Consider the following 26,442-nt stretch of genomic DNA (forward strand, 5'->3'; position numbering starts at 1 on the left):
TGGTTTTGCTTTAATCTATCAAAGCCCTTAAATCTGTTCATGTTCATTCCAATTAAACTCTGAATAAACAGACTGATTTATAAATTGCCAGCCATTGAGGAACATTTAGGGAAAGCTAGATAAATTATAGTCCTTGTAGTATATCCAGACTTATAGGCCCTTAATTTGATTTTCAATCTTGTTGGGCACCAAAAAAAAAAAATAATAATAATAAATCAAGCCGAGTCCTGTCCCGGTGACGAGCAGAATCATGCCTGTCAGGCTCTAGATTAAGTCAGCATAACACCTAGAATGAATGCTTAAATAAATGCTAAAATAGAAGCACATAGTATAAACTCTCCCCCGACACAGATGCTTTCCCTGAACTGAAAGGAACAACGTGGACAAGCAGAAGGCTTCAGTTCAGCAGTTATAACACACCTAGTTGTTTCCACATCACAGTGGATAAACTACAAGAAGTAGGTGTATAATGTTCTGCTCCCAGATTACACAAATGCATGTGTACAAAAGGAAAAGGATGATCTCAAAATAGGTTGTTCTTATAACCTCTGGAAAACAAGTTTCAGAACATGCAAGTAATGAACTAATGGCCTGGAAAAATAGGATGTCAAGGAGCTGCATGTCAGTTACAAAAAACAAGCTAAAGGCACAACTCGGAGCTAGTCTCAGCTGAGCTACAAGGACAGACAAGCTCACACAGTGAATGAGCTGCACAGCTCTGCAGTGTGAGTACACAACTTGACTCCCACCCCACAACAACCAGTCAAAAATGCTTCCAGTACAGGCAGAATATAGCCCCCTTCCAAGTACAGACTCTTCAAAGGTTGCTGAAGAATTAAAGAATAAAAGCATGACTACTGGCAACCTGCTTGCTTAAATAACCTAGCAGTAATAGGCAAAAAAAAAAAAGTGAAAGCAATGGCCAAGGAAAGAAACAGACTCAGCAGTTAGAAAAAAAAGGAGCTACCATAGCAGGGAACATAGGCTCTCGTAGCTTTCTTATTAGATAACCTTTTAGATCCAAGCCCTTCAGACCACCAAGCAGTCCCCAAGAACCCTCTGGTTTGTATACATATCTAGACAGTTTCAGACTCAAGAGTTCCCTAAATACAACTCTCAGCCCTGGACTACGTGCATGAAGTGACATCATCTCAGTGCAGCTATGCACAGATACAGCTCTCACCACCACCAAAACACTCCTGACTTTGCATACAAGAATCTAGGTTGGGAATACTAACTTGGGTTTACACAGCACTAGAGGCCAGGATATGGTCAGAACAGGATTTCAGTCAGCTATCTACCAACAAGTGTAGCTGGGCACAGAGCTGTTTCCCATCCTCATGCTTCCTGTTTTTCCTGGACTGAAGGCCCATGAGGCAGTGACTTCATTTGTTGTGTTTGTACAGCACAGACAAAAAGCAGTCCTGATTGGGTCTCCTTGTCCAGATTTAAGTACTTACAAGAAAAGCTGCCATTACATCAGAGTTGTTCACACTAAACCTGGCATTTTTCTTAACTTTGTTCATTCACTGATGGATGCAGGATGCTACCATCTAGACCAGGGCTCAGCAGAATTTCCTGGTGTCAAGGAGAAGGCCTGGAAAGAAACAGCCTCGAAAAATGCATGCGGGAAAGAGCCATACACCCTTGATCAACTGTGTTTCAAACTCTAGAAAAGGCACAAGAATAGCAGAATTTATTTTCAATGGAAATATTGTGAAATTACTAATGCAACTCCCACCGAGCAGCTTAAATAGAATTTCAGGATTCATGTTTTTAGAAACAAGTCACATTATGTTCAGACACACACCCTCAATGCTCTGATCCAGAAGTTTCACCACCCTACATACAATAGATCAAGACAAAAAAGAAACTTCATCCAATGTTATCTCTTTCTACTTATCTTTCCATCAACTTGTCTTCTAACAAACTTGAGTATAAACTTCAGTATATTAGCAGCTGAACCTCAGTTCAGACCCCCAAGAAACTGATTTACAGTTTCTTTCCATAAAACTGAATACCTCAACTGCATCTCTACAATGAATTAGATCAATTTCTCTGAAAGCCAGCTGGACGTCTCATCTGTCTCAGGGTTTTCCTTCCATTATTGCTTCTAACACAGCCTATTATAACATACAGGGCAAGTACAGCAAGGAAGTAATCTTCAGAGTTGAAAGAGATTTTAGCCTTTTAAATTAACTGCAAATTTTGACATCAAATTCCTTTTGCTAAAAGCTTTGATGTTACGAAGTCTTTGCATAAGTGAAAAATGATGCAATGTTTTTTGGTATGAAGACATGAAGAATGCATGAGTCTCTGAATGTTGTTTTCATTGGTCAAATGTGGAATCCAAGCCTTTTAGGCATATAGGCAGGCCATCCATAGCAGACTTGCCTGCAGGGAATATTTCTGTGGTCAATACTTCCTCCAAATGGCAACCATTTCTTCTTGATTGGGGACGAGGTAACAGAAGTTTGAAGACAGCATCCTTGTTGGATCAACGCACAGAATTCCTGCAAGCAGGAGGGTGGAGATACATGGCTGACCAAAAGTGTTTCATACTTTTAATTTCTACCCAGTTGCCCACTATAAATCCTCCAGTTTGGGTTGTGGGAGCAAGACTTTGAATGCTTACTAATATGGTCTGATTGAAGGGTATCACAAGAGAAGGACTGGTAGGGCAAGAAAGAAAATTGTCTAAACATTTAGATTAATTCAGAATTTATTACATCCCGACACAATGCCAGTTAGCTCCTAGGGTTAAGAGATGCCCCCTCTTTCTTTGGAAAGATCTCTCCACAGAAGAAAGGACAATCAGCTAATATATACTGAAATTTTTATGGTAATCCCTAGCCTGCTGCTCATACATTAACTGCATCCTTGGCTTATCACTGCAGTCAGAACTCATGTCTCTAATTGAGCAGCTTAGAAATGCAAATAGATTTAAAATACCAGTTATTTAAGTGCAACGCAAGGGAAAGAGTACTATAGCTATAAATTCACCTCAGGAGTCCTGGAATGTAATCAAGACTATATGACAACATAAGAGCATAACAGATTTCTTGTTCTGTCACCTCCTCTTGCTTATTCATTAGTTCATCCATGTGTGTATGCACAGAACAATAAGATCTGACAGGTGAAGTGATTAACAAGCTAATGACATCCCTGGAGAATTCATGCTTGTAACTCCCTGCAATTATCCCACAAAAACTAATAACTCCTCTTATTTTTAGTATTTAACATGCTCATAATATGGAGTAAGTGGAGATGCTCGGGTAGATGCGTATCTGAGGCTGAAAACAGTGATGATGATTCTGAAACGCTGAGCAGGCACTCAGCACAGAAAACCTGAGAACACTGCAGGATTACTCCTCTGCCCCACGATATTTAAGAGCTGAAAACAGACCCCTTGTGTTAGCAGATATGAAAGAGGTCTCGTCACATTATATCTCATGTCTAACAAACATTATTAGAAACAAAAAGCCCATGAAGTGTAAAGATGAAGTGACAGCCGTCAAAAGAAGGATGAATGCATCTAGGGGATATCACCTGCACATTGCTGAACTTGATTTGTGATACCAATCATTAAGCTAATTATCTTCCTTCAGCAAGCAAATGTTCTACTTCACAGAAAAAACTCTCCATTAAGTAGCTATGCTAAAAATGTTTTAGGACAAATTATACGTAACACATAAGCATACATATGCACAGGTACATAGGTGTGGTGGTGTCTTGCTTTATGTTGTAGGATTAAAATCATGACAAGGCAATTAGTAAAAAGTCTCCTTAAATAATGAAAATAGAACTGAGCAGAACTGTGTTACCTGGTATCATCAGCTTTCTTACAAAGGGTTCAAGATGAAAACATGATCATTTAAAAGTATTTCAAGTTTAACTTTCATTAAGTATTTACGCAACACAACTAAGCTAACAGCATTAAAATTCTGGCATTAAAATATAAATTTAAAGATGTCACAGGTTGGTCATTTTGTTTCTTATTACTATTTTGAAGAGAAACCAAGTCAAGTATTTTGTTATTAAACTTGACCTTCTAGAGTCCTTGGATCTTTTATTTCAACAGAAGAGAATGCTGGATGAAAAAAATGGGAAGTGTGCATTCAATTAACTATGCACACATATGGAAAGGCATGCAGCCACGCTACATTTGCTTTTGAGACAACCAACTATTGTGGATGATCAATACATTCCTTCCCTCCAAAACATATTCTGTTGAAAAAGTATTTTCAAGCTTTAGCCATTTGTTTTCAATCTTTTACAAAGTCAGTTTTTTTTTTTTTCCCATTAGTATTGCCAGGAGTTTGTTTTTTGCCATATTGCCATAGGTCAGAAAGAAAACAAGATATAACCTTAAAAGAAAAAGGACTTGCAAATACCTTTGTGCAAAATACATGCAGTAAATTTCAACTTGAAAGATCAATGTTTTGGAAAGTTATGAGCACATCAAAACAGGATTTCTAATGGAAACTTCTGCAGGTGCTAAACCTCACATTTATCTTCTAGAGAAATGATGAAAGCGCAAGGAAGAGGCATTTGTCAAAAAGACTTTACTACAGCAATATTCTGAATTCTTAAGTATAAGTCTATAGAGTTTTCTTCTAGATATAAACAGCCCGCCAATATGCTCAGAAGTCACCATTTCTGGGAAACAGAAGGGAAAAAACTTCTTAGTGAAGTAAGCAAGGAGGCTTACAGGTGGTTAATTTTATGCTCTGAACATGTTATGAAACAGTAAGCAAGTACACTAACCCTGGGGTAATAACTGTATTAGCAAACACTGCACCTAGTCTCTACATAAGAAACTGGAGTCTGATAAGTAAAACCTGTTAATAAAATCATGCAATAAATAATATTCAAAGAGGCACACCAGAAAAAGTTAACAAGGAAATTGCATATTTCTTTAAACATTTAAGACAGATTTGAAACAGGCACTCTCAACCTACACAAAAGCAACTTTCTTTTTTTAAAAAAAAAAAAAAAAAAAAAACAACAACAACAAAAAACACACACATGGTACACCTATAGCTTACTGAGTGAAATTCCAATTGCTCTGTGGTCATCTTTACTAGAACCACAATTGAATTAGTAAAAAAACAAAAACAAAAAAAAAACACGAGTAGTGATCCTTCACATTGCCTCCACAAAATAAAGCCTGCTGACATGACTCTTAGCTACGGTGAATACCTTGCAGAAGCATTCCAAGGTCCTTGCATGCTGAGTTCCATCTTTACTTCTTAAGAAGTCACCTTCTACAGCATCAGAATACATACATATCCCCGATAACCTTCCTCTGCTTTACTTCATTAAGATCATCTAAAGCCCTCTTCGGAACTAGCACCTCAGGTTTCCACAGACATCTCCATGCAGGTTACACCCAGATACACCTGCACCACAGGCATAAGCCATGTCCTTGCTCCAAACAGTAGTTCTACTACCCAAATAAAAATATGTTTGTTTTCTTTTTTCTATAAAGTAGTATGTGTAACAAACTCTGCTGCCTACAGGGAGGAGCTTAGGATTTCCTGTAGCAGAAGTACCAGCTGGATTAATTTAATCTAGCAGTACAGCTGGAGTCTTGATCACTGAATACACGTTCTGATATCTTCCCAAAACTATCTTTTTGACTGCTCTGCATTTTCCATGCTTCTATCCATTGTTTCTTATCAGCCAAAAAGAAAGATTGCTAGTACAAGTCTGACAAGGCTTCATTTCCTTTAAGAAGAATGGCAAGGCTAGATGCTAACACTACGGCAAGCTCTGAACTGACAGGCCCGCACAGAGGTCTTTTGAGATGTGACAGTCTGCATTTCATGTTGGGATACAAAGGGCACGGGGGGGACAGGGTTAAAGAAATTACAGCAGAAGAAATCTCAACACCAGAGGGAACACAAGCAGGGACAAAGGATCTGAAGTAGATCCTCTGTCCCAGTGAGCTTCAGGATGTTCCCAAGGCCAGTTCTTAGCCTTAAAAATGATGGAGTCCCTGTCCATTACTGCTAAAGGCAATGGTACACACATAATAGAAAAGGTTCCCCAGGTGCTGAACACAGTCAGTGGAAGAACACCACACATGTTAAAAAAAAGTGAAGCTATGCAGTTTCCCTTCATCCATCCCACTCAACAGGTGACCTAAGGCAGGCACCAATAGCACTTCCTTCTGCAAGACTTGTTGCAACTCAGTTTCAGCTGCAGGAGAGCAAAGCCAAGCCATCATTGTTTTTTATTCTTGGTATTGCCCCCAAATGCCTTGCACTTGAACCATTACTCAAAAAAAGGATGCCCCGGCTGTGTATGAGCCTCCTGCCACACCAGCTTCACAGTTCACCTCCCAGACAAACATGGTTCTTGTGAAATTTGGGAAATCTCGCAACAGTCCTTCAAGCTGCATCAAGTTTTCACAGAAGGTATTTAATGAGCACACGTGGACAATGGCCGGAGCCTGCATTAGTTCTGCCACAAAGATTATTCAAGTTTCTTAAACTCACTGGATAGTCCTAAACATTAGGAATAGAAGAAAAATGAAAATAGATATTCTGAAGATTGAGGGGTGTCATAAAGTAACTTCCTACCACTTTAAAAAAAAAAATAGATGTGGAGATGCCTCAGTGGTTTCAAACAGTGCTCCTGCCTTTGCTGTTTAACCAAAACCAACAGAAATAAAGATCTTCTTTTTAACCTTGAAGGCTTAAACAAATAGTCTGCTTCATGCTTCGGGATGACTCTGCAACCAGACCCTCAAACCATTCCGAAAAAGGTTTCTCATGCACACTGCCTTAACATGGTTCAAGTTTGCAGCACTTTGCATTCACACTGTTTGGTCTGATGTTCCGCATCAAAGAACAGCGCCTCCTGAAAGCTTTTCCTTTTGTGGTTTTCACCATCATTTCTCTAGGTTTCTAGGATATTTCTGGTACCAGGGTTTATGCTATTTGTATGACAGTTATAGATGAGAAGTCCCAAACCATGAAAGACAATATATTTGATTATGGAACCCTCTCTAATTCCTTAGGAGGCTCATTTTGAGACAAATGAGGAAGAGCACAGACTATTTGTTCTTTTGTGGCACAGCATTAGTCATGGCATTTGATACGCTAAAAAGAAAAAAAATGAGACAGACCAGTTTCATTCCTCCTCAGGCTTTCAACTTTTCCATCACAGAAAATATCTTGTTTCAAGAATTTGGTAAAGCATGTGGGAAGAAGAGAACTATAGGATAGAGATTCCAAATTGAATTTACATCAGTGAGAGACAAAAAGGCAAGAGATTAAGAACTGAAGGCGTCACACAAACAGATTAATTTCCCTTGAATCCCATATATCATCTGCATGAGACTTCCCCAAACAGGCCTTGTCTTTTTCTTTAAAGAGATAATGTCAGGCTAACACATCACTTAAACAGAAGCAAAATGACAGAAGGCCACAAACAACACCTCACCAGCTGAAAAACAAAGCAAGTTACCTCTCGTTTATTTCTTCTGGCAACTTTAAGAAATTCCATGAGGATCTGCAATTGGGCAGCATGGGACTCCTGTAACACAGTAAATAAGAGTGTTTCTCTTAATATCTACCCAACAGTTACACAAACATCCATTTTATATACAGAAATTCACGCTTTGCATAAAAACGGCTTTCAGAGACAAGGAAAGGAAAATAGGTTAATGCAGTTTTAAGAACAGTAGTTATCCTTTGCCTCACGTGTGTTAAAGTTTTGTTTGGATCACAACTTTTTACATGAAGGCAGAAATCCTTGTAGCAGTTCTTGTTTGTGTATTTCTGAAGAGTTACTAATAAGAGGAAATGCTTTTCTTTGTCTACTGCACCTGAAATTGCTTTTGGAATACAGATTCTTTGAAGACTAATCTTCTGTCCTAGAAGATCATTAGTGTCCACTTCTGTGATTTTCATACTTCAGTATGCTACTTCTATATAAAAAACACTGCCTGCCAAAACTAACATTTGAGATTATGTAAAGGGATGACTGCTAAAGATTTCGTGAATGGAAGACAAAAATTACTGGTGAAATTGAAAATATCCATTTCCAATCTTTCCATAACAGGTCATTTGCCTCAACCATTGGTTTAATATTTTCACCTAAATTAGCCAAAAACTTATCAGAGCAAGAGAAGAGGTGCATAAAAGGGAAAAAAAAAAAAAAAAAAAAGTATTTTAGCATTAATATAGCCCTAATCCTATCCCAGCATTCTAAAGCTTCATTTCACCACCTACAGAAATACTTGCCACTAGAGGACTGTGAACATACACTCAAAAAGGTTCAGGATATTATCGCATACAAACCATTAAAGGCAGAGGGGACAGGAAAAGTAGAGAGATCAGGAGGCAAGAAAACTATTTTTCACGAGATATTCTTATTCTTCCTCCCCAGCCCTTTGACTATAATTTAAAAAGTGAAGCAAGTAGAAATAAAACGTTTAGCGTTCTTGAAGTGTCAAGCTGGGTTTGTCCTTTTTTTTTTTTTGGACTTAGTATCCTTAAAAGATATTCCTGCTTAGAAGCACCTATACACTAGATCTTGTTTCTTTGTTTCACATTTGTCACAAGTGTGAAACAGCCTTGAATACAAAGTGCTTTTACTCTGAAGTTATGAACTTTACTTCCACTTCATTTTCACTGAACCACAATGAAAGAGTTATGTACAAGCCCCCCACACAAGACAGTAACATAATTTTGCTCAAAGTCAATAAAAGTTTTCCAGTTAGCCTGTGGTTCTGATAGGAGGAGAGTAAGTAAACATTAATTCTGCAAGAGCGAATAAGATAAGCAGTTTCTAATACAACTTTTCCTCACCTGTTTTAAAACATCATTGAAATTCTACTCCAACTTCACTTGGCCAAATTTATAATTCAGTTGAATTTAGAAGGTCTGGTTCTTTTAACTGCAAAATGCTCATCTGAGACTAACAGCATGGAATGACCAAATACATAACAACTATCCCAACCTAGCCATGTTGCAGTTAAATCATAGAAATAGCTTTGCCTAAGCCACATTGCTTAAGTCTTCAAACTGACTTAATATGAGACATCTGAACTTTCACTACAATTTTTCTTTAAGAGGACAGCGACATAAAAAGAAAAAGCTATTAACTTTCATTTAAAAAGGACACAAGAGATTTCTTACTGCTTCCAACTGCTTCTTTTTTTGCACCAGCAGCTCCAGCATCAGGTTGACATTAGCCAAGTCAAGATTGTCTTGATCAGTTCCCAACAAATCTTGAATTATCTGCCACCTATGGCCATTCTAGAAAGATGAGAGACATTGGAGAGACATTAAGTTCAAGACACCCATGGCTATATCCAGCAACAGATATTAAAGGCAAAAATGCAGTATTTCATCCCTCTGTAAAAACCTCAAAGCATTTTTCAGGAATCACAATTCCCAACCCTCCCACATGTACAGGCCATAGCTCTTCTGTCCTACTGCTCTGTGTTACTGCTTATCTTGTTCGGAAGATATTTTGAGAACTTGTACTTTATGAGAGCACAGCTACTGTTAGGAAGAGATTATTAGAGCCACAATTTTATCCGATTTGTGCCCTAGTTTCTAAGAACATATTTCTAGGGAGAGAAACAGTGTTGTTTATTGAAGCTCAGTTCAGTTACATCCATCTGAAATATTGTTAAGTGGCAATACATTTTAATTTTTTAACTAAGTAATAGGTAAAGCCTTAATACTAAATGCAAATGTTAGAAAGTAGTATTGGTCTGTTTCTTTAATTCCCACTTCCCACGCTATTCCTCTTCGGAGCATTTTCATAGGAAATGAAAGAGCAAGAAAGAAGACGAAACTAATCAAGGTGATCTTTTCATTCAACCTGTTAGAACTGAGAAGTACTCCTTGGAGAACAAGCACATTACCATGAAGCCCATTCTCCCTTCTCTACAGGTTGTTTGCCCTTCTCGTTGTCAGTAAAGTTAGCAAAAAAAAAAAAGTATCTTTTAGAACAGGAAAGGCTGAATAATATGTTAACACTAGGCACAGCTTTGCATTAGGAAACCTCAGGATGTGGTTGAAAGGTCTTTAGGCCTTCAAAAAAAAGAAAAAACAAAGCTGGATCAAAAAACCCTGTCCTCTGAAGCTATGACGCTAAATCAAGATATTTAGGTTTGCAAGCAACTAGAAATGCCACCCAATCTAAAGCAGACAATTTCTAAGAGGCTATAACCTATTTGTATTGGCAAGATTAAGACAAAGAATGTAACATTCATACAGAACATTTCTTTTTACACAACACTTAGAACCTGTGGAAGCCACAGACAAAAAGCACAGCACAATTTCAACCTAGAACAACTAGAAAAAAAATAAGTAACTTTAAATCAAATCAACATGCTATATAAGACAGATTTTAAGTAGTACAACTTAACTTTCAGGGCATAATTTCATTTTCATAAGAATGAAATGAGAATAAGCATCAGATTTATGAAAAAGGAACATTTCTCTTTTTATTTGGGAGATGGACTGCCCCACAAGGAGTTTGTTTTGGACATAAACACAGAATTAAAAGTTAAACGTGTTGAAGACTACTTCAAAAGGAAAAGAGGCAAAATATTAACCTTGAAAAAAAATTCTTCCAGAAATGGAAAGCAATTGGAATACGGTTTACATGTTTGTCAGGCTCAATAGGCAAGGTTGAAGAGAAAGATGTCTGAATAAATTGAGAAGTGTATAGGAAAAGACTCATATCTATAACAGCTCAGATTCTAGAATTACATTTGCAGTACAGACAAGACTGCTATATATTTGTTTGATATACGGTATAAATCTTGCCCTAGCCATCACTGAAGGGACTAAAATACAATCTTTACTGACTAGTGCTATTATTTTATTAATCTGCACTATTCAGAAAGCTTCAGAGATGCCGTAACGTGATTTCTTAATTAATGAGACATATCCTTTGCCAAGAAATGGTGCTTAACACAGGATTCATTTGCTGTAACATGTCTTTAATAATTTCACTTAACATCAAAAGTAGTACAAGAGGAGAGCATGCATATTAAGGAGCTCATACAGCAGCAAAGCTGCTCTTTTTAGAAGATGTTGGTATTTTTATTTGTTGCCAAGAGATAGACCCAACTTTTTGGAATAATTCACTGTAGATTTCCATCTGATGGCAGTTATCTAACTTAGATGCATCTACTGGCAGTTTTTAAAGGTGCTTTCTGTGAAAGTGGAACCAAATCCCAAGAAGTTATTGTACATGCCTTCAGGTTAGCTGCGTGCATTTTAAATGAGATACTAAATCCTTTATATTTTATCTTGAATATAGAACTGACTGCAAGTAAATGAATGAATCTTTGAAGACTGCTCTTTTCTAAAGCATACAACTACCAAAAGCATAGTTTTCTGCAATGCAGTCCTTAAACTAATAACACTTCAATAGAGCTGTACTTTTTAAACTGAGAAAAACAGGGGCTCTGATTTTCAGTATTACCTTGCATCCTTATTTATGACTTATATAGAAGCCAAGGAAGGAAACCAGACATAGTAAGACAATTATTATGCAAGTTTCCTGGTTAATATTATATACTCTTTTTGATCTTAATGTACAGGAGCATCCACTGCTGCAGTACAGGGTTTCCCTCAACCAGGAATGCAGCTCAGGCTAATTCGCACTCTGATTCCGTGACATGAACAAAGTTTAGAAGAGAACCAGGCAGTTTTTTCTGGGATGAGAGCCAGAACACCACTACTCCAAACACATCCTTCTCCCTCTTGTGGTTGGTATTATCCTTCCATTTCTCTGTAGAACGTAACTTCTCACACATGATCACACAAGCGTGCAGCACTTATGATCATTTATTAGTCTTATTGTAGCTGTAATTTCCAGCACTGAATGAAGATTATTACCTTTAAACAAGTGTGCTTCTAAGGGTAGTTTCCCACGTTATATTCAAGATATTACATGACATTTAGTTACACTAACACAGCTTGCTTTTACCTGTAAAACAGCTGGCAGGAAGAAGTGGAATTATCAAGGTTGAAGGAATACAGTGCCACCGATATCTGTATTACTACCCCATAAAGCAAATTCATGCAACAGCTCAACAATACAATTTATTCGAAATTAAGCCACATAATAACAATTGCTGTATAAAACCATTAAATAAAGTAAGAAAGTTGGAACATACGGTGCTACTCACTGAATGGTCCAGTTTGAATCTTTTCTCCTCAGATCTCTGTTTTTGTTTAAGAATCAGTTCATTGACTGAAAAACAAATAGACGTAAAAAGAGATTAGTTTTGAGCTCTCAAAATAAGCATATAAAATCCACCTCTATTTTTTTTAATTATAAATTCCACAGTAAGTTTACTAGCAGTTAAAACAGTGGGACATTTTGTCCATTTTTCTCTAACCAATTTCTTCTTTGGACAATTTGTTAAGGATAGAGATTTAAAAAAAAAAAATCAGTAAACATAATGCCTACACATCCCTAAAACTGCTTCATTTATTTATTTTTAAGTACCATGGTTTTCCAGCTTTAAGGCAGATGTACGTCTAAGAGGAGTATGAAGGAAATAAAACATTAACAGACTTACTACAGGCTGAGAACAAGTGCAGCCAAATAGAACAACTTGCTCCTTTAAATCACTACATTCTTTGCTTCAGTTATTTTTGCTACAGTTTTATTTCACTCCAGCTTAGCAAACACTGTAAAGAGACCAAGATAAGCTCACCCCTTTACATGTATACCTCTTTTTTTTTTTTATACATCCTCCAAGACTTGCCTCAGCACCATCTTCTGCACAACATGCTTGGGTCTAAATCAGGATGACTGTTTCTGAAGCATTCATTGGCTACCATAGCTTTTAATCTATTATTAAACAGATATCCCAGCATATGAAATCAAGATTTAGTTTAATTTCGATATTTCACACTCCAATGCATTTTTCTTTGGTGTTTTCTCCTCATAACCCACTATTTAACTATTTCCAGTGAAGATCATTTTCCTTCTTTGCTTATGCAGCGATTAATTAGGATTGCATATGTGTACGAATATTTTATGTAATTTACACACACACACCACTTGGACCATGCCGTAGTCACCAAAGCAGTACCATAAGTAATTCAGCCTCCCCCTTTCAGTGTTCATACTTTGAAAACAGCACAAGTTCTTGATTATTAAACAGACAATGCAGGAAAACAAAAGTAGAGATCCAAATCTCAAGTCGCCAGAAAACATCTTCATTTTGTTTTTTATAGCATGCATAAAGCAGCAAGTCAGTCTCCCTGCTGTAACTCAGCATACATAAGACTGCTAGAGACAATGGAGTGTAACAACCTATACTACTAACCACTTTTTTTTAAAAATAAAAAAGTTGACCACTTTTTTTAAAAAAAAAAAAAAAAAAAAAAGCAGTTGACCAAAGGAGTGATGCTTGGCCTTCATTTTCAATATCTGCAAGCAAGTTATTTATAGGATGAATTTACAAGTACATGCCTTCCATCACAACAAAGATGTTTCTTACAAAAACAAGCATGGAGCTCACCTAAGAAGTTGGGATAAAGATGATCTATGTTGTCCACAACATAGTTACATTTGGGACATCTGTTATTGTCTTCCAAGCTCTGGTGAATACATTTATAGCTGTTTAAAAGACAAGATAAAGTACGTAAACATAAAGAAAAAAACATAAGTACAAAGGAAATAGCATCAACCTTAGATAATGTGTACTTGACTTGCACTGCTAGCTAACAGCTGTGTTGTCGAGAACTTACAGTGGAGTCAAAGCATTCCAATATTGACTAGGAGCATGCTACAGCAAAAAAAGAAGTTTCTTGGCAAGGATTACAAAAAGGTATTTAAGTACTTTACTCCTTTATTTCACTGAGGATTACGGCAACTTGCATACTTCAGTTATGCTTGAATCTTGAATTTGTGCCCTGCTTCCACATGCAGAGCTAGCAGACAGACCGTGTTATTCAGCAGCAACTTTTCCAGGTTAGCCAAATAGTTTGCAAGTGACACTGAAAACTACTGTGCACTTCACGTAATCGAGCACTGACAAAGTATCTTCACCAGGGTCTCACATTTCCCCTCTGCCTCTCAGCAGCTATTAATACGAGTCACTCCAGAGTCACTGTTGAGCTCTTAGCTATTTGAGGGACAGAGTAACTCCAAAGATGCACTTTAACATTAAATTTAAGCACCTCACTCCCTAAGAACAAAGCTTGATGTCAATTTCAAAAGGTATCAGACAACATTGCTCTGTTCTTCCTAAGTAAAGGTATTTGAATGCCTCTTATCTTGGACTTTTGAAAAAGTGTTACAGATCACCAGGTTAAAATATTACATATAGGGCATAAAATCACGTTATCTTACCCGTATACATATAGAGGTCAAAACATTCTGAAAGTTAACTGATTCTGTTGCTCAAGGTGTTTTATGCTACTAAAATATTACTTCTTGAAAAGGTGGGAGATTTGTTTCTGTTTAACAGACACCATAACAGTATGGAATACAGCAAACATTAAAGCCTGATAGTTCAACATTTATTCCAACCCCTAGTTGAGATCCGGAGGAGCAGATAACTGTACACCTGCCCCAGAGGATTCTTGTATGTTTCCACGAAACATTCTTGCTCCTTGTGACAACCAGAGATAACATACTGAAACAATGTGAACCTTGAACCTATTTGATACAAGAGCTTCCTAGTAAACATTTTGCAAAGAGAAAAAGATCTATGGGGAAAAGAAAGAAACAAGCCTAAAGCATCTTCTCTGAAGTTTAATAGAATCACCCTAGACAACCTGGAAGCCACTTCAAACCGTATGGTCTTGCACGAAGGAAGAGAGAACCTCCCAACACCAACACTGGCTCCTGTGACCTCTGTAACAGCAGGACCCACTGCTTCAGGTGGTAACAGAAAGCTTCCATTTCCCAAGAAAATAAGCTGACAAACTGCTCTGACTCTGAGCATGGAATGCTACCAACAGTTTATGACCATTTTGTTGCATTACAGAGGAAATCATGGTGGCACAAAGTTTGGGTTTTAACACTTCATAGACTTCATTTTAGTTTAACTGGTAACCACCTTTTAAATTTTGATTTCGATTTCTTCAGCACAGGGACAGAAAACAGAAGTAGCAGTAAACTCAAGGAAAGGGTTTCACAATGATGTCAGGTCACCAGCACCGCGTGATACAAAGATCTTACCAGAAGCTGTGTCCGCATTTCGTCATGTAGGCTTCTTCAATCATATCAAAACAGATGGGGCTGAAAACAAAATCAAAAGACATCTTTTTAAGTTTTTTTTTTTTTTTTTTTTTTTTTAAAAAAAGTATTAATTCAAAGCAGCTACCCAATCACTCGTAGGTAATCTTTTCTGTTTGTAAAGCAGAAGAGGACAAAAAAGTGCAACAGCAGCTAGGCAGAATAAAGATCAAAAGGGCAATCGAGGGCTCTATGGCCTTGGAACGATCCTGCAGTTTGCTACAACTGGAAACCAGGTGAGCCTTCACTGGTGAGGCTTTCAACAGCTGCAAACTACCCAAAGCCAGAGTACCTCTGACAAGCAAAGGACCTCCTAGCTATCTGTATTAAATCTCAAACTGATCATAAACATTTGTTTTTATTGTGAACAGACACAAGGTGTTTATAAGCAATGCCAAAATCAGTTTATTCTCCTATTTTTCAGCCAACAGCCATTCATAACCAACTGCCTTCATAACTGCCAAGGACCAGGCAGGGAGCTGACAGGAGAAGGACGTGCAACTGTTACAGGACTGCTAACAGCTTTTGCAAAGCATCCATCTTCTCCAAAGTTCAGTTCAAAACACCTGACCTCAGACCACACCACTGGCTGAGCAGGTTTGATTTCACCTCCATTTCTCCCCCTCTAGGCTGAAAGGCCCATCGCCAACGCTCCTGAGAAGTCAGTCCCACATCTCATCGCTTTTTTCAGAGAATAGAAATTTGTGAGACCCCGTTAGGCATTTAAACATGAGAAGGAGATACCTCTACAGGCTTTAAAAATAGTATTTGGAGATGAAGTTGCAGCCTCTACCAACTCGATCCCCGTCAGAGTGACCAAACTGGGCATCATGGATGGCTCAAAGAGTTTGCCCACCCTGGGGCACAAACCAGGTTGTCTTCAACATCCCAGCACATCAGCTACATACACATGGCTTAGAAGCAAACAAATCAAACCAGAACATTATTCTTTGAACCAACCAAGCCACTGCCCACCAATTGTTCCCCAGAAGAAGCCACAAAAATGATTAACGACCACCTGCCCCTCTCTTCCCTAGCAGGTCCTTTTCTGCAAAAAAGATGTGTGAACATCTGAGGCTGGTTTCTCCCCACTGGTGACAGAGCTAAACTTCTCTGCCTTCTAATTGTGCCACATAACACAGCCCCACTTCCCACAAATGCTAAAAACTGCTGCTTCCTACGGGGTCGGGTGTGTTTTCTCCAGCACACCCCTGCATTTCTTGCAGGCAGTGCACTAGGGACCAAGACTACCATGCTGTTCTGGCTGCAGTCAGATGTGGCAAATCAGAGCTAAACAAGGAAGATGTCCTCCTGACACCACAGCTACTCCAGGCCCCCATTTCCAAACTTATTCTTCTCCATACCAGCTTGACTGGAGAAGTGACGGAATTGAAACAGCTGAGAAAAAATGATCAGAGCCCACAGAAACAGCCATTCAGCACAGGGTCATTCAACAGAGCCTGAAGTTTCCATTAAGAACAGTTTCACCCCAAAACGCTGACTGATTTACAAATGGAAAGAAGACTGATATCTCAATACTTATCAAAGCCAAGCTGGCTGTTACATGAGAGTTGCTGTGTGCCATTTGTTTTAATGGATCCTAGAGAGGGAAGGTTAAGAACTGATTAAAGGCCAGAGGCAGGAACTTGAGCCATACTGCAGCTTGCAGCATGTGCCAAAGCTGAGCAGCACAGGTATGGCAAAATCAAGGCTCCTATGCGTGAGGTAGCTCTTATTCTCTACTTGAGAGCCTTAAGCAGCAGTGCCATGTAAAAAGATGCAAAGTACTTCAGCAGCCATAGATTTCAGTGTTCCTTACCAGATACCGATACCTTATTTACTCAACAGTTCCTTGTCCAGCACTTTCTGAACTGCAAAGGCTTATCAGGTATTTTCTTTCTCCATGGTTGAGACATCAGGGCAGATATCAAACATTTTTGTTTTAACCAACTACTTGCCTCTGCATTTTGCCAGCTGTTTTCAGAGTACTTCAAGTGCTTTTGTCAACCTCAGCTACCTGAACACCTGGTGGAAACAGTCACTATAAAATTCAAGCACATTTCATACTTCCTTCTGTCCCACACCAAACAGGACCTGCTTACAGCTTCTCCCTCCTGTTCTGTTCTTCCTGGGTCTAAGAAGAAAGCGGGACCGACTCCAGGCTCTGTCATTTCCTCAGAGTGTGACCAGTTAAAGAGCACTGCCATTACTATCTGATCAGTACGAAGCTATAACACAGGAATAGATTATGGAGTTATCATTGTTTCAGATTATAGAACTGTCATAAAGAGCAGTTTAGGGTAACATTTCAGTTTGTGACCTCCAGTCAGTTTGAAGCACTCCTTATTAAAGGAACTTACCAGATCACAAACATACAAACATACTCAGTCCATGCCTGGCATCACCATTAATGGGTAAATACCTAAGAAAAGACTCACAAGTCTACCTCTAAGTGTAGCAAACAGTGCTTCCTACAGCCAGGTAAGTTGGCTGTACCTCTCCAGGTCTGTATGCCACATACTCTTTTCCACATGTTCGTATTTATGAAAGAGCTCAGAAACAAGCACTGATATGAAACAGCCTCTGAAAAGTCAGCCGGCAGTATGATCCCCTCCATCTGGGAAGCAAAGCAGAGAGTAACTGGTTTTAGAAAGGTTTAGTGAACCATTAATTGGGAGGGTTAAGGTAAGGCTTGGGAAAACCGTAGGCAATTACACTGCTGGAGAGAAGGAAATCCTCCAATTAGAGGATTCCCTTTCAGACAGACACTCTCCAGGCAACTGCAGGAAGGCCTGGCTGCAGAAGCAGCACAAAGTCTGCCTTCAAATCCACAGCGTGCACAAAGAGGCACAAAAAGTTTCCCTCACCACCACGCAGTTGGCAAGTCAGACACACACACTTTCCTGGTGGGGCACGCCACACTTCCAGGAAGGTGCTACGTACCACAAACAGCACCCATGTACAAACTCCTGACGTACACTTGCTGAACGTTTCACAACCCAGCCCAGCAAGGTATGCCAACGTTTGGGTTAAAGCCTCAGCCTCACAGTGCTGAGAGGGCATTTTTGGATGACAGACAGGCAGGTTGCGCACACTGTTTACAGTATTTCCACATGCACCTGCACACACGCAACTCACCCAAACTTCTCTTTTCTTTCCCAGCTTCAGCCTGGTGCAGGCAGGATCTGCTGCAGACTTTACAGCTGCCGCTACCAGGAACTCACGGCCCACGTGCAGAAAAATTGTCAAACGCTCCCCTCCCTGCAGCTGGCAGTGGCTTGACAGCATCCTTATGGAAAAATGGCACACAGAAAGCTCCTGCCTCTCAGGCTGGGACAGCCAAAGCTCGCTTAAATCAATTATTTAAGCCCTCACACATGCACCCGTCTTACTGGACATTGCTCAAAACTCCAAAGTTGCCAGCTGAGCTTTTATTTCTCTGCTACATAACTGTATTGCTACCTCAAAAAAAAAAGATAAGTACTATAATTTGAATCTACTGTTAATATAAACAAGAACAAGCCCTACAGCCCACAGAAACACACGGCAGTGAGGAACCCAGGTAAGTTAACTATAATTATCACTTGCTCTTAAAGGTTCTGACCTGCACTTAAATACACCCAGCATGGCTCTCCTGTAAATACCAAGAGGGGGACAGGAATAGACATTTTGCCTTGATTACTGCTCAGCTGATTTTTCCTTCTCACTTAGTTCAGCCAGCAGTACTCCTGGATGAGGAGAAAACAATTCATTATGCACTCTCCTTGAAGCACTTACCTGTACAAAAAGCAGTAAGAAACCCTGCTTTTTGAACCAATGCAAAATATTTCAACTGTCCTTTTCCCAAGGGAAACTTACTTTGTTTCCCTTCCCTCCAAACACATTCATGTCTACAACAGACAACAAACACAGAGCAAAAGCTAACTCTAAAGGGATAGGGAGTGATGGCTGCAGACCAGCCCTGCTGGAGCATTACAGCAGTGGGAAGGAAGAAGCAAGAACACTCACAGCCAGAAAACCCGTGAGCAGCAGCAAGGCAGACATCTCCCAAAACAAGTTCCCCTAAATGCATCTAACATGGCCTGGCACTCAGAGCAGGACCCCCGCTGATCAGGGACGTACGCTCACCCCAACTCTGCTGCAGAGCAAGCCACTACCCACAGGGAGAAGTAACGATCAGAAATTACTCCTTATTACTAGCCAGTAGTTGCTGGTTTTCCTGCCACTAACTTTTCAGCAGCTGCAGGTTCTCACTTTAGTAGTAGGGATATTTCCTATCTACCCTGCCAGATCGCTTACAAAGCTATAGGATCGGGTCTGCAGGATTTTGCTACGATGCCTGTCCTGCAGAGATGCCGAACATCTGACCCTCACCTGGAAGTCAGCACAGCCAGACAAGGCCACCCTGCCAGCTGTGGTCCGTTTCTTTTCCTACTGTTTTACGGGTTCCTTCAGATGCACGACTTTCCTCTAACCCATGCTTGTCTCCAGTATCTCATCATCACGGTTTGCCTCTCAGCTGTGAACACTTACCCCAACTTTCTGTTCTCACATTTTAGTACATCCAGCCAGCTATAAAAGCCAAACCTACTCCTTATGTTTGAAGATTTGAAAGCCATTAGCAATAGGGTGCTCTTTAAAACCCAGCATTACCAGCTAGTTCTCAACGCAGAGCCTCGCTCCCCCACACCTGCCAAAGGGGCACTTCCAGTCAAGACCTGCAGTTTGGGCCAAACATTAGGACAACACATGAAGGGACTCCAGACGAACCTTTATCTCATCATCGCAGATTTTTCCTACCCATCTGGTTTTAGGTGCGAGGCTGACACGAGCACTACCGTTATGTCACGCCAGCTGACCATCCCCAGCAAAGCCCACGAGGGTTTCACTGGCTCTGTCAGGATCAGCAGCCACGAGCCTCACACCTCACCTGGAGGGGCACAAACCCCAAACGGGGCAGCAGCAGCCCTGTGCTTACCTCCAGAAGGGCCACCTCGCCTCAGGGCCCTCCTGGGGGCGGCCTGGCTGTGTTGGGAGGCAGGGCGAGCCCTTCCCTTCCCGGGGGCACAGCCGAGCCGGGTGCCCGCGGGGCCGCCCCTATTATCGCCGCCCGCCCCGCGCTGTCGCGATACGCCCCCCCCCCCCCCTCTCACCACACGAAATCGTTGCTCTTGTCCTCGTAGGAGTTGATGAGCCCGTTGCAGAGCGGGGTGAGCAGCGGCCTCTTCCTGCTGCTGCCGCCGCTCGCCGAGGAGCCTCCCCCCCCCCCCTCCTCCTCCTCCTCCTCCTCCTCCCGCTCCGGGCCGCGCCGCCGCCGCCAGCCGGGCCAGCCCCGCGCCCGCCGCCACCGCCGCGCCCGAGCCCGACACGGCGGCCGCCACCAGCACAGGCCGCGGCGCCGAGCCGCCCGAGGAGGACGAGCCGGGCGCCATGGCCGCGGCCGAGGAGGAGGAGGAGGAGGAGGCGGCGGCGGGCGGCGCGGCGGGGTGCGGCGGCGGGCGGCTGCCCGACATGCCGAGGCCGGGCCGGGCGGAGCGGGGCCGAGCGCGGCGGCGGCCGCCTCAGCGCATCGCCGGGCGAGCGGGCGGCGCCAGCGGAGCGATAAAGTTGGTTCAAAAAATATTTAAAAAAAAAATTAAAAAGGAAGAAAAAAAAAAAAGCAGCACCCCCAAACCCAAACGCGCCCGCCCGAGCGCCCCCGGCCCGGCGCTGGTTCAAGCTTTATTGACAGGCGGACACACGGCGCCGCGCATGCGCCGCCCGCGGCGGGGCGGGCTCCGGCTGCCCTCAGGGCGGAGCGGGCCCGGGGCTGGCGGCGGAGCCTCCCCGCGGAGCCGCCCCGCGCTCGGCGCTGCCCCCGGGCGGTGCCTGCGGAGCCCTCCCGGGAGCCGCGGCGCTGCCGGGACGGGCCGCGGGGTGCTGGGGCCGCTCCGCCGTGGAGGTGGGCGGGTGGGGGTCTTCTGCCCTCCGCCATTTCGCCTCCTGCGCCGTTCCTTGCCCTCAGCCCGTGGTGGTTGGTGCTTGACACCCGCAGCAGTCCCGGGCAGTCCATGCAGCCATAGAAACATTGAGGGTGGAAAAGCCCTTCAAGATCATCGGCTCCAACCACCAGTATCACCCACCAAACCGTGTCACTAAGCACCAGGTCCAACCTCTCCTCAAACACCCACAGGGACGGTGACTCCACCACCTCCCTGGGCAACCCGTCCCAGTGCCTGACTGCTCTTCTGAGCAGAAATGTCTCCTCATTGCCAGCCTGAACCTCCCCTGGCACAACTTGAGGCCATTCCCTCTAGTCTTCTAGCTAGCTACCTGTGAGAAGAGGCCGATCCCCAGCTCCCCACACCTTCCTTTCAGGGAGTTGCAGAGAGCAATGAGGTCTCCCCTGAGACCTGTAGGGGCCTTCCTATAGTAAGCTGAACACAGCACTCGAGGTGCAGCCTCACCTAGCTCTGTCACATCATCAAAAAAGATCACAATACACAAAGCTCTCCAAGACGTGAATCGTTTTTTGCCCCATAAAATGCTACCTTTCTGGATTATTCATTGCCTTCCTGATAACCATTTAAGAAAGACCTTTAAATTTGTAGACCATATCCTGTGGGCGGGTTCCCCCAGTTCACGAGAGGCCCCCCAAAGCCTGGGTCCATCCCGTTTTCCCCCTCCCTGGGTGCAGCGGAGGCCCCATGGGGCAGGAGGCCAGCCCTGGCTGAGGGGAAGGGGACCCGTCATGGAGGTGCAGCTGGGAAACGGGGAGTGCTGGCGAGGAGAGCGTGGGGTGAAAGCAGCCGCCCGTCTGGCTTTTTGTGGGGGAGAGGTAGGAAAGTGCAGAGGATGGCTGAAAGAGCGAGGAGGTGTTCCCAGCTACTGTGTCTTTATTACAGTGCTGAGGAGCAAGGTTGTCATGCTGTCCCTTGAGGATGCTCTCTGTCCACCCCAAGCATCCATCACCGGAGGACCTTCAAGGACGAGGAAGGAGCCAACTGTATCCCATGGGATGCTGTCACTCACAATTCTCTACTCTGCTGAGGTTTTCTACACAAACTGAATGTTGTCCAGCCCCGCAGAAAGGCATTGTGCCTGGTAATGAGTTAGCAGTTTATGCTGGGCTTGAGCCTACTCTCTGCCCAAGCGATTCGTAATCCCACTAACCAGACCCAGGGAATGTGCCAGTTTCCCTACAAGAAGGTGGTAGTCCCCAGTTTTACGGAAGCAAGGACAGCCCACTTCCATAAAGTTCCAGAAAGTTAATGCATAAAGCAATAATGAATGATTCCCCAAAGATGCTTTGTGTGTCAAGGAAAACGTTTCCTCCAGCCCCAGGATTCCGTGAGACAAACTGAAGTCAGAGGGCTTCATGAAACAGCACTGCCTGCTTCTCAGCTTGGCCAGACGTAATGCAGAAAGATACCAGTTCTTTCATTTCTCTTCAAATGACCTGTGGAGGTGTATTGCCTGCTTTGCACTGGGTAACTGTATTGTCTGCCATCAGCTTTCCCTGTCTAGGGTTAAAGAGATTTCGAGGCAGCTGGGGAAACTCAAGGGCATTCCCCGAGGATGGTAATCCTAAACCCAGGTATGGGAAAACGCCCAGAGAGATCAGCTCTGCAGCACTCCTCCCAGTGCAGGCAGCAGAGTGCACCTTCAGTCATCTGCAAAACCAGTATGAGAGCTGGTAAAACTGGTCTGAGAGAAAAAGGTGGCTTCAGGTAGGCAGTGTTGGTCAGATGTCTCTGGTGCATGTGGCAGGGCTGGCCACATTCTGCATCTCCCAAAGGGAGTGCAGTGAACCCCAGCTCTTGTTTTGCTGGGGGGGTGCTGATGTGCATGGACAGCTGTGGGGTGCAATCCCCGATCTCCCCAGATGCAGCTGGGCATTTGCTTTTTTGTTTACTCCTAATGTTGAGAAAACAAACAAACAAACAAACAAACAAAAAAACACAAACCTGAGTCTGGGAAGTCAGAGCAACTTTTCTTTAAGAGATGGGTCAGAGCAGCCTCACCTTTATAAGATGACATCTGCCGTTACTGTCACTCCCATGATTTAACCCCTTGTAGCTGCTATTGAAAAGTTTCCTTTTTATAGTTATTGTGGGTTTTGTTTGTTTTTTTTTGGGGGGGAGGGGTGAGCCAAAGATTCTTCCCCTTGTTTAAATAGCCTTCTGACTGGAAAGTCTCAGTTCTAATCCCACAAAGACACTGAAACACATCAATTCCCACTGATTTCAGTGGAGGCTAAAGAAAAGTGCCAAAATATCTTTCTTTGAACCTGACTTGACATCCGTGTGCATCACATTTCCTTTTATTAAAAGAAAGGAAAGCAACAATTCCTTGTCTTCCAGAGTGTCCAGAAGCTTTATTGATGAGTATCTTCAGTGAACTGTTAATTTTTCCAGGGAAAAACAGTTTTAGTGAGCACCAGTATAAGCAGTAGCTTGTCAATGCACTTCATGCATACTGAAATGCATGGTCTTTAAAAACCATGCAATTTTTTGATACTTAATATTACTGGCTGTGCTCCAGGGAGGAAAAAGTGGGCCAGGTAAAAGCTTTTAAGGGTCAGATATTTCTCCTCCGATGCCTCTGTGTAACTGGCCTTCCCTGCACCACCTCCACCTGCAGGCCTAGTGGTGAATGTGGCACTCAGCACCTTCAGCATTGAAAGACCAACTCCCTAATACCTGAGCTTCAGGATATCATTATGAACTCCCGGAGGCCCCTGAAGCAAAGACTTTTTTCTGCACTGCCCAGATGAATACTGAACAGCCTCTGGCTTTTCCTAACCACCTGAAACCTTTCCTTCCTAGGGTTACCTTGCATTACCAGCTTCAAGATCAATGTATGCAGCCTAAGGGAAGATTACATGCTACTTCTTAGAGATACCTGTGTGTTGTAGCAGGATAAAGGACACGGTTTTAATGTTCATGGCTTTAAAGCTCACCACAGCTGGAACAGTGGCATGCCAGTTATCCTCAAGTCCCTGTTAGCACAAAATGAGCACTAAATTAATTTGCTACAGTCCAAATATTGACAACAGTTATTAGGCTCGGTGGCAGGGGTACAGGAGTGAAACAATAGATCAGCTGTAAGGGATTTTTCTGTTCCCTGCAGTAAGCTGCATGCCCATTGCTTACACTGCCCTGTGGCTGGGATCCCATTTGGGAGCAAAACTTGTGCTGGGTTCAGTGCAGGGGAGAGTGGGGATCTCTGCACTCCCTTGTAGTACGTTCTTCCTGGGGTCCTGTTCAAACCTGTCCCAAAGAATCCCTGTTTCCTCACTTAACCTGGGTGTTAAGCTTATGTCTTCTCTTAAAGGAGATAAACGTGTCCGTACCTTCAAAGGTGTGTGGAACACAGCAAGGCAAGCGCCTCGTACCCAGCCCATCACTCAGTGCCCTGAAACCTAGACTGAAAACAGCTCGGTTACCCCAGGATAAGCTGCCTCTATCTGCCTTAGGGATTACTTTGCACAACAAAACTGGTGTTTCTAATAGGAGTACATTTTGGAAAACCGGCTGTAGGAACCTGCTCTTATTTTACCACATTGTCCACCCTCCGAAGGTGGGCACTGACTGCGTCCTGAACAGCATCATTCTGGTTCTTGTCCTGCGTGAGCAGGGGTGACACACTAGCCCTGACATAGGAAGGAGCAGAAAAGTTGTGTCTATAGGTGTGTGAACCTTAATAGCAATGTAGGTTCTATTCTTCTGGGTACGTAAATCCTGCTCATTATAAGCCCCACTTTGTGACTTTTATATCTGCAGATCCATTTCCCTGTGCAACAGGCCGCTGCAGCCATGATACCCACTCCTGGCACAGCTGCAGGAATCGTGAAGGACGCCAGGGAGTCTGCAACTCCTTCCACGCAGAGCAACGCTGGCCAGGTGTTTGGGGAAGTGACATTCAAGTCCCAGGTTCCGCTCCTGACTGCCGGTGACTCATTAGGAAAATTACTTCTGCTCCCGTTGCAGAGCCTGTGGTTGCCACCTAATTTCCACCAGGGCCGTTACCCTGTTCAGGTGCACTGCAGCCCCCGGTAGGAGCTGCCATCAGGCTTGGGAATTGCTGCTCCAGAGGTCATTAGAGAGCCTTATTAATAATCATTGCATTAACCTCCCAGCTAGCCAGTGACAGAAACGCCATTTCTCTCATTTTCTAGCTGAAAAAAATGAAGCATGGAGAGATTCATCACCTGGTTACAGAGTCAATGGCAACTCTTACTGCTCCATAAATCTGAAAATTAGGCTGTCAGCAACTTCTCCTAAAGCAAACCTGCAGCACAGCTGTCCAAGAGACCCAGTTCCTACCCGTTAGGCACACTCCCTCCTCTGCTTACCGGGAGAAACCAGGACACACATCTCCAAGCTTTAATTCCTGAAGCCAGGCACAGAGGAGTGGGAATCTGGAGGGCGCGGTGGATGGGCAGTATTGGCTTTTTTCTTTTAAATTTCCTTTCTGTTTTAAAAGTGCAGAATCAAATATTGCTGGGAGGGAGGGTGCTTAGTGACATCTGTTACAGTTAGGATTATACAATGCTATTTAAAAATAGTTTTTTGTTTTGTTTTGTTTTGTTTTGTTTTTCCAATGCTTTATAACAACACCTTTGCCACTCCCAGGAGGAGTTTTGTGCATTAGCCTTAACCTAACTCCAAGCTAGTGTAGAGATTTTGAGCAAACGTGATTCAAGCATCATTTTCAGAAATAAAGAACCAGCAAAGTAAAATATTAACATTTACTGCTGCATTTGAACAGCTCCGATCATTTAAAGAAAATAAAAAGTGCTTATCTGGGAAAGGTGTCACCTCTTGGCTGCCAACTGGATCATTCAGATCTTCTGAAGTGGGGTTTGATTTGGTTGAGCTAAAATGAGGTTAAAAACACTTGGTGGTTCTCCTGTGATACTGAAATGCTGTCTCCAAGGTTCCTGGGTGCTGCAGAGACCCAACCAGCAATGCACGTGCGACTCCGCTTCCACGTGTGCGGTCTGTGGCGAAGCTGCAGGGGAGCCTGACTTCATTTCTGACCCACCCAAGCAGAAACACCCGACTCACTGCTCAGAATTTTGAAATCACTTTTACAAGGGGAAAAACAAACAGATAGTATCTTATTACTAAACACCGCATTGAAATGCGCGTGCCCAGGGGTAGGGTGAAGGTTGCCTTATGGGACTATTTTTGCTGAGAGTCTTCAACCTTGCAT

The 26,442-nt window shown here is 42.6% G+C and overlaps 1 protein-coding gene across 1 annotated transcript in view; it reads right to left on the reverse strand.

Annotated features, from left to right (window-relative positions):
* COP1 (COP1 E3 ubiquitin ligase) overlaps positions 1 to 20,950 on the reverse strand; it is a 126,610-nt gene extending 105,660 nt beyond the window's left edge. Inside the window, 7 exon segments of the mRNA XM_084290703.1 lie at positions 7,477 to 7,545; positions 9,153 to 9,272; positions 12,161 to 12,237; positions 13,520 to 13,617; positions 15,187 to 15,246; positions 20,397 to 20,546; positions 20,548 to 20,950. Of these exon segments, the coding sequence (XP_084146829.1) occupies positions 7,477 to 7,545; positions 9,153 to 9,272; positions 12,161 to 12,237; positions 13,520 to 13,617; positions 15,187 to 15,246; positions 20,397 to 20,546; positions 20,548 to 20,756 (783 nt within the window). The 5' untranslated portion in view covers positions 20,757 to 20,950.
* Between the last annotated feature and the right edge of the window lie 5,492 nt (positions 20,951 to 26,442).

The sequence above is a fragment of the Netta rufina genome (genome assembly GCF_964035555.1).
Source record: "Netta rufina genome assembly, chromosome: 8".
Taxonomy (NCBI): Eukaryota; Metazoa; Chordata; class Aves; order Anseriformes; family Anatidae; genus Netta; species Netta rufina.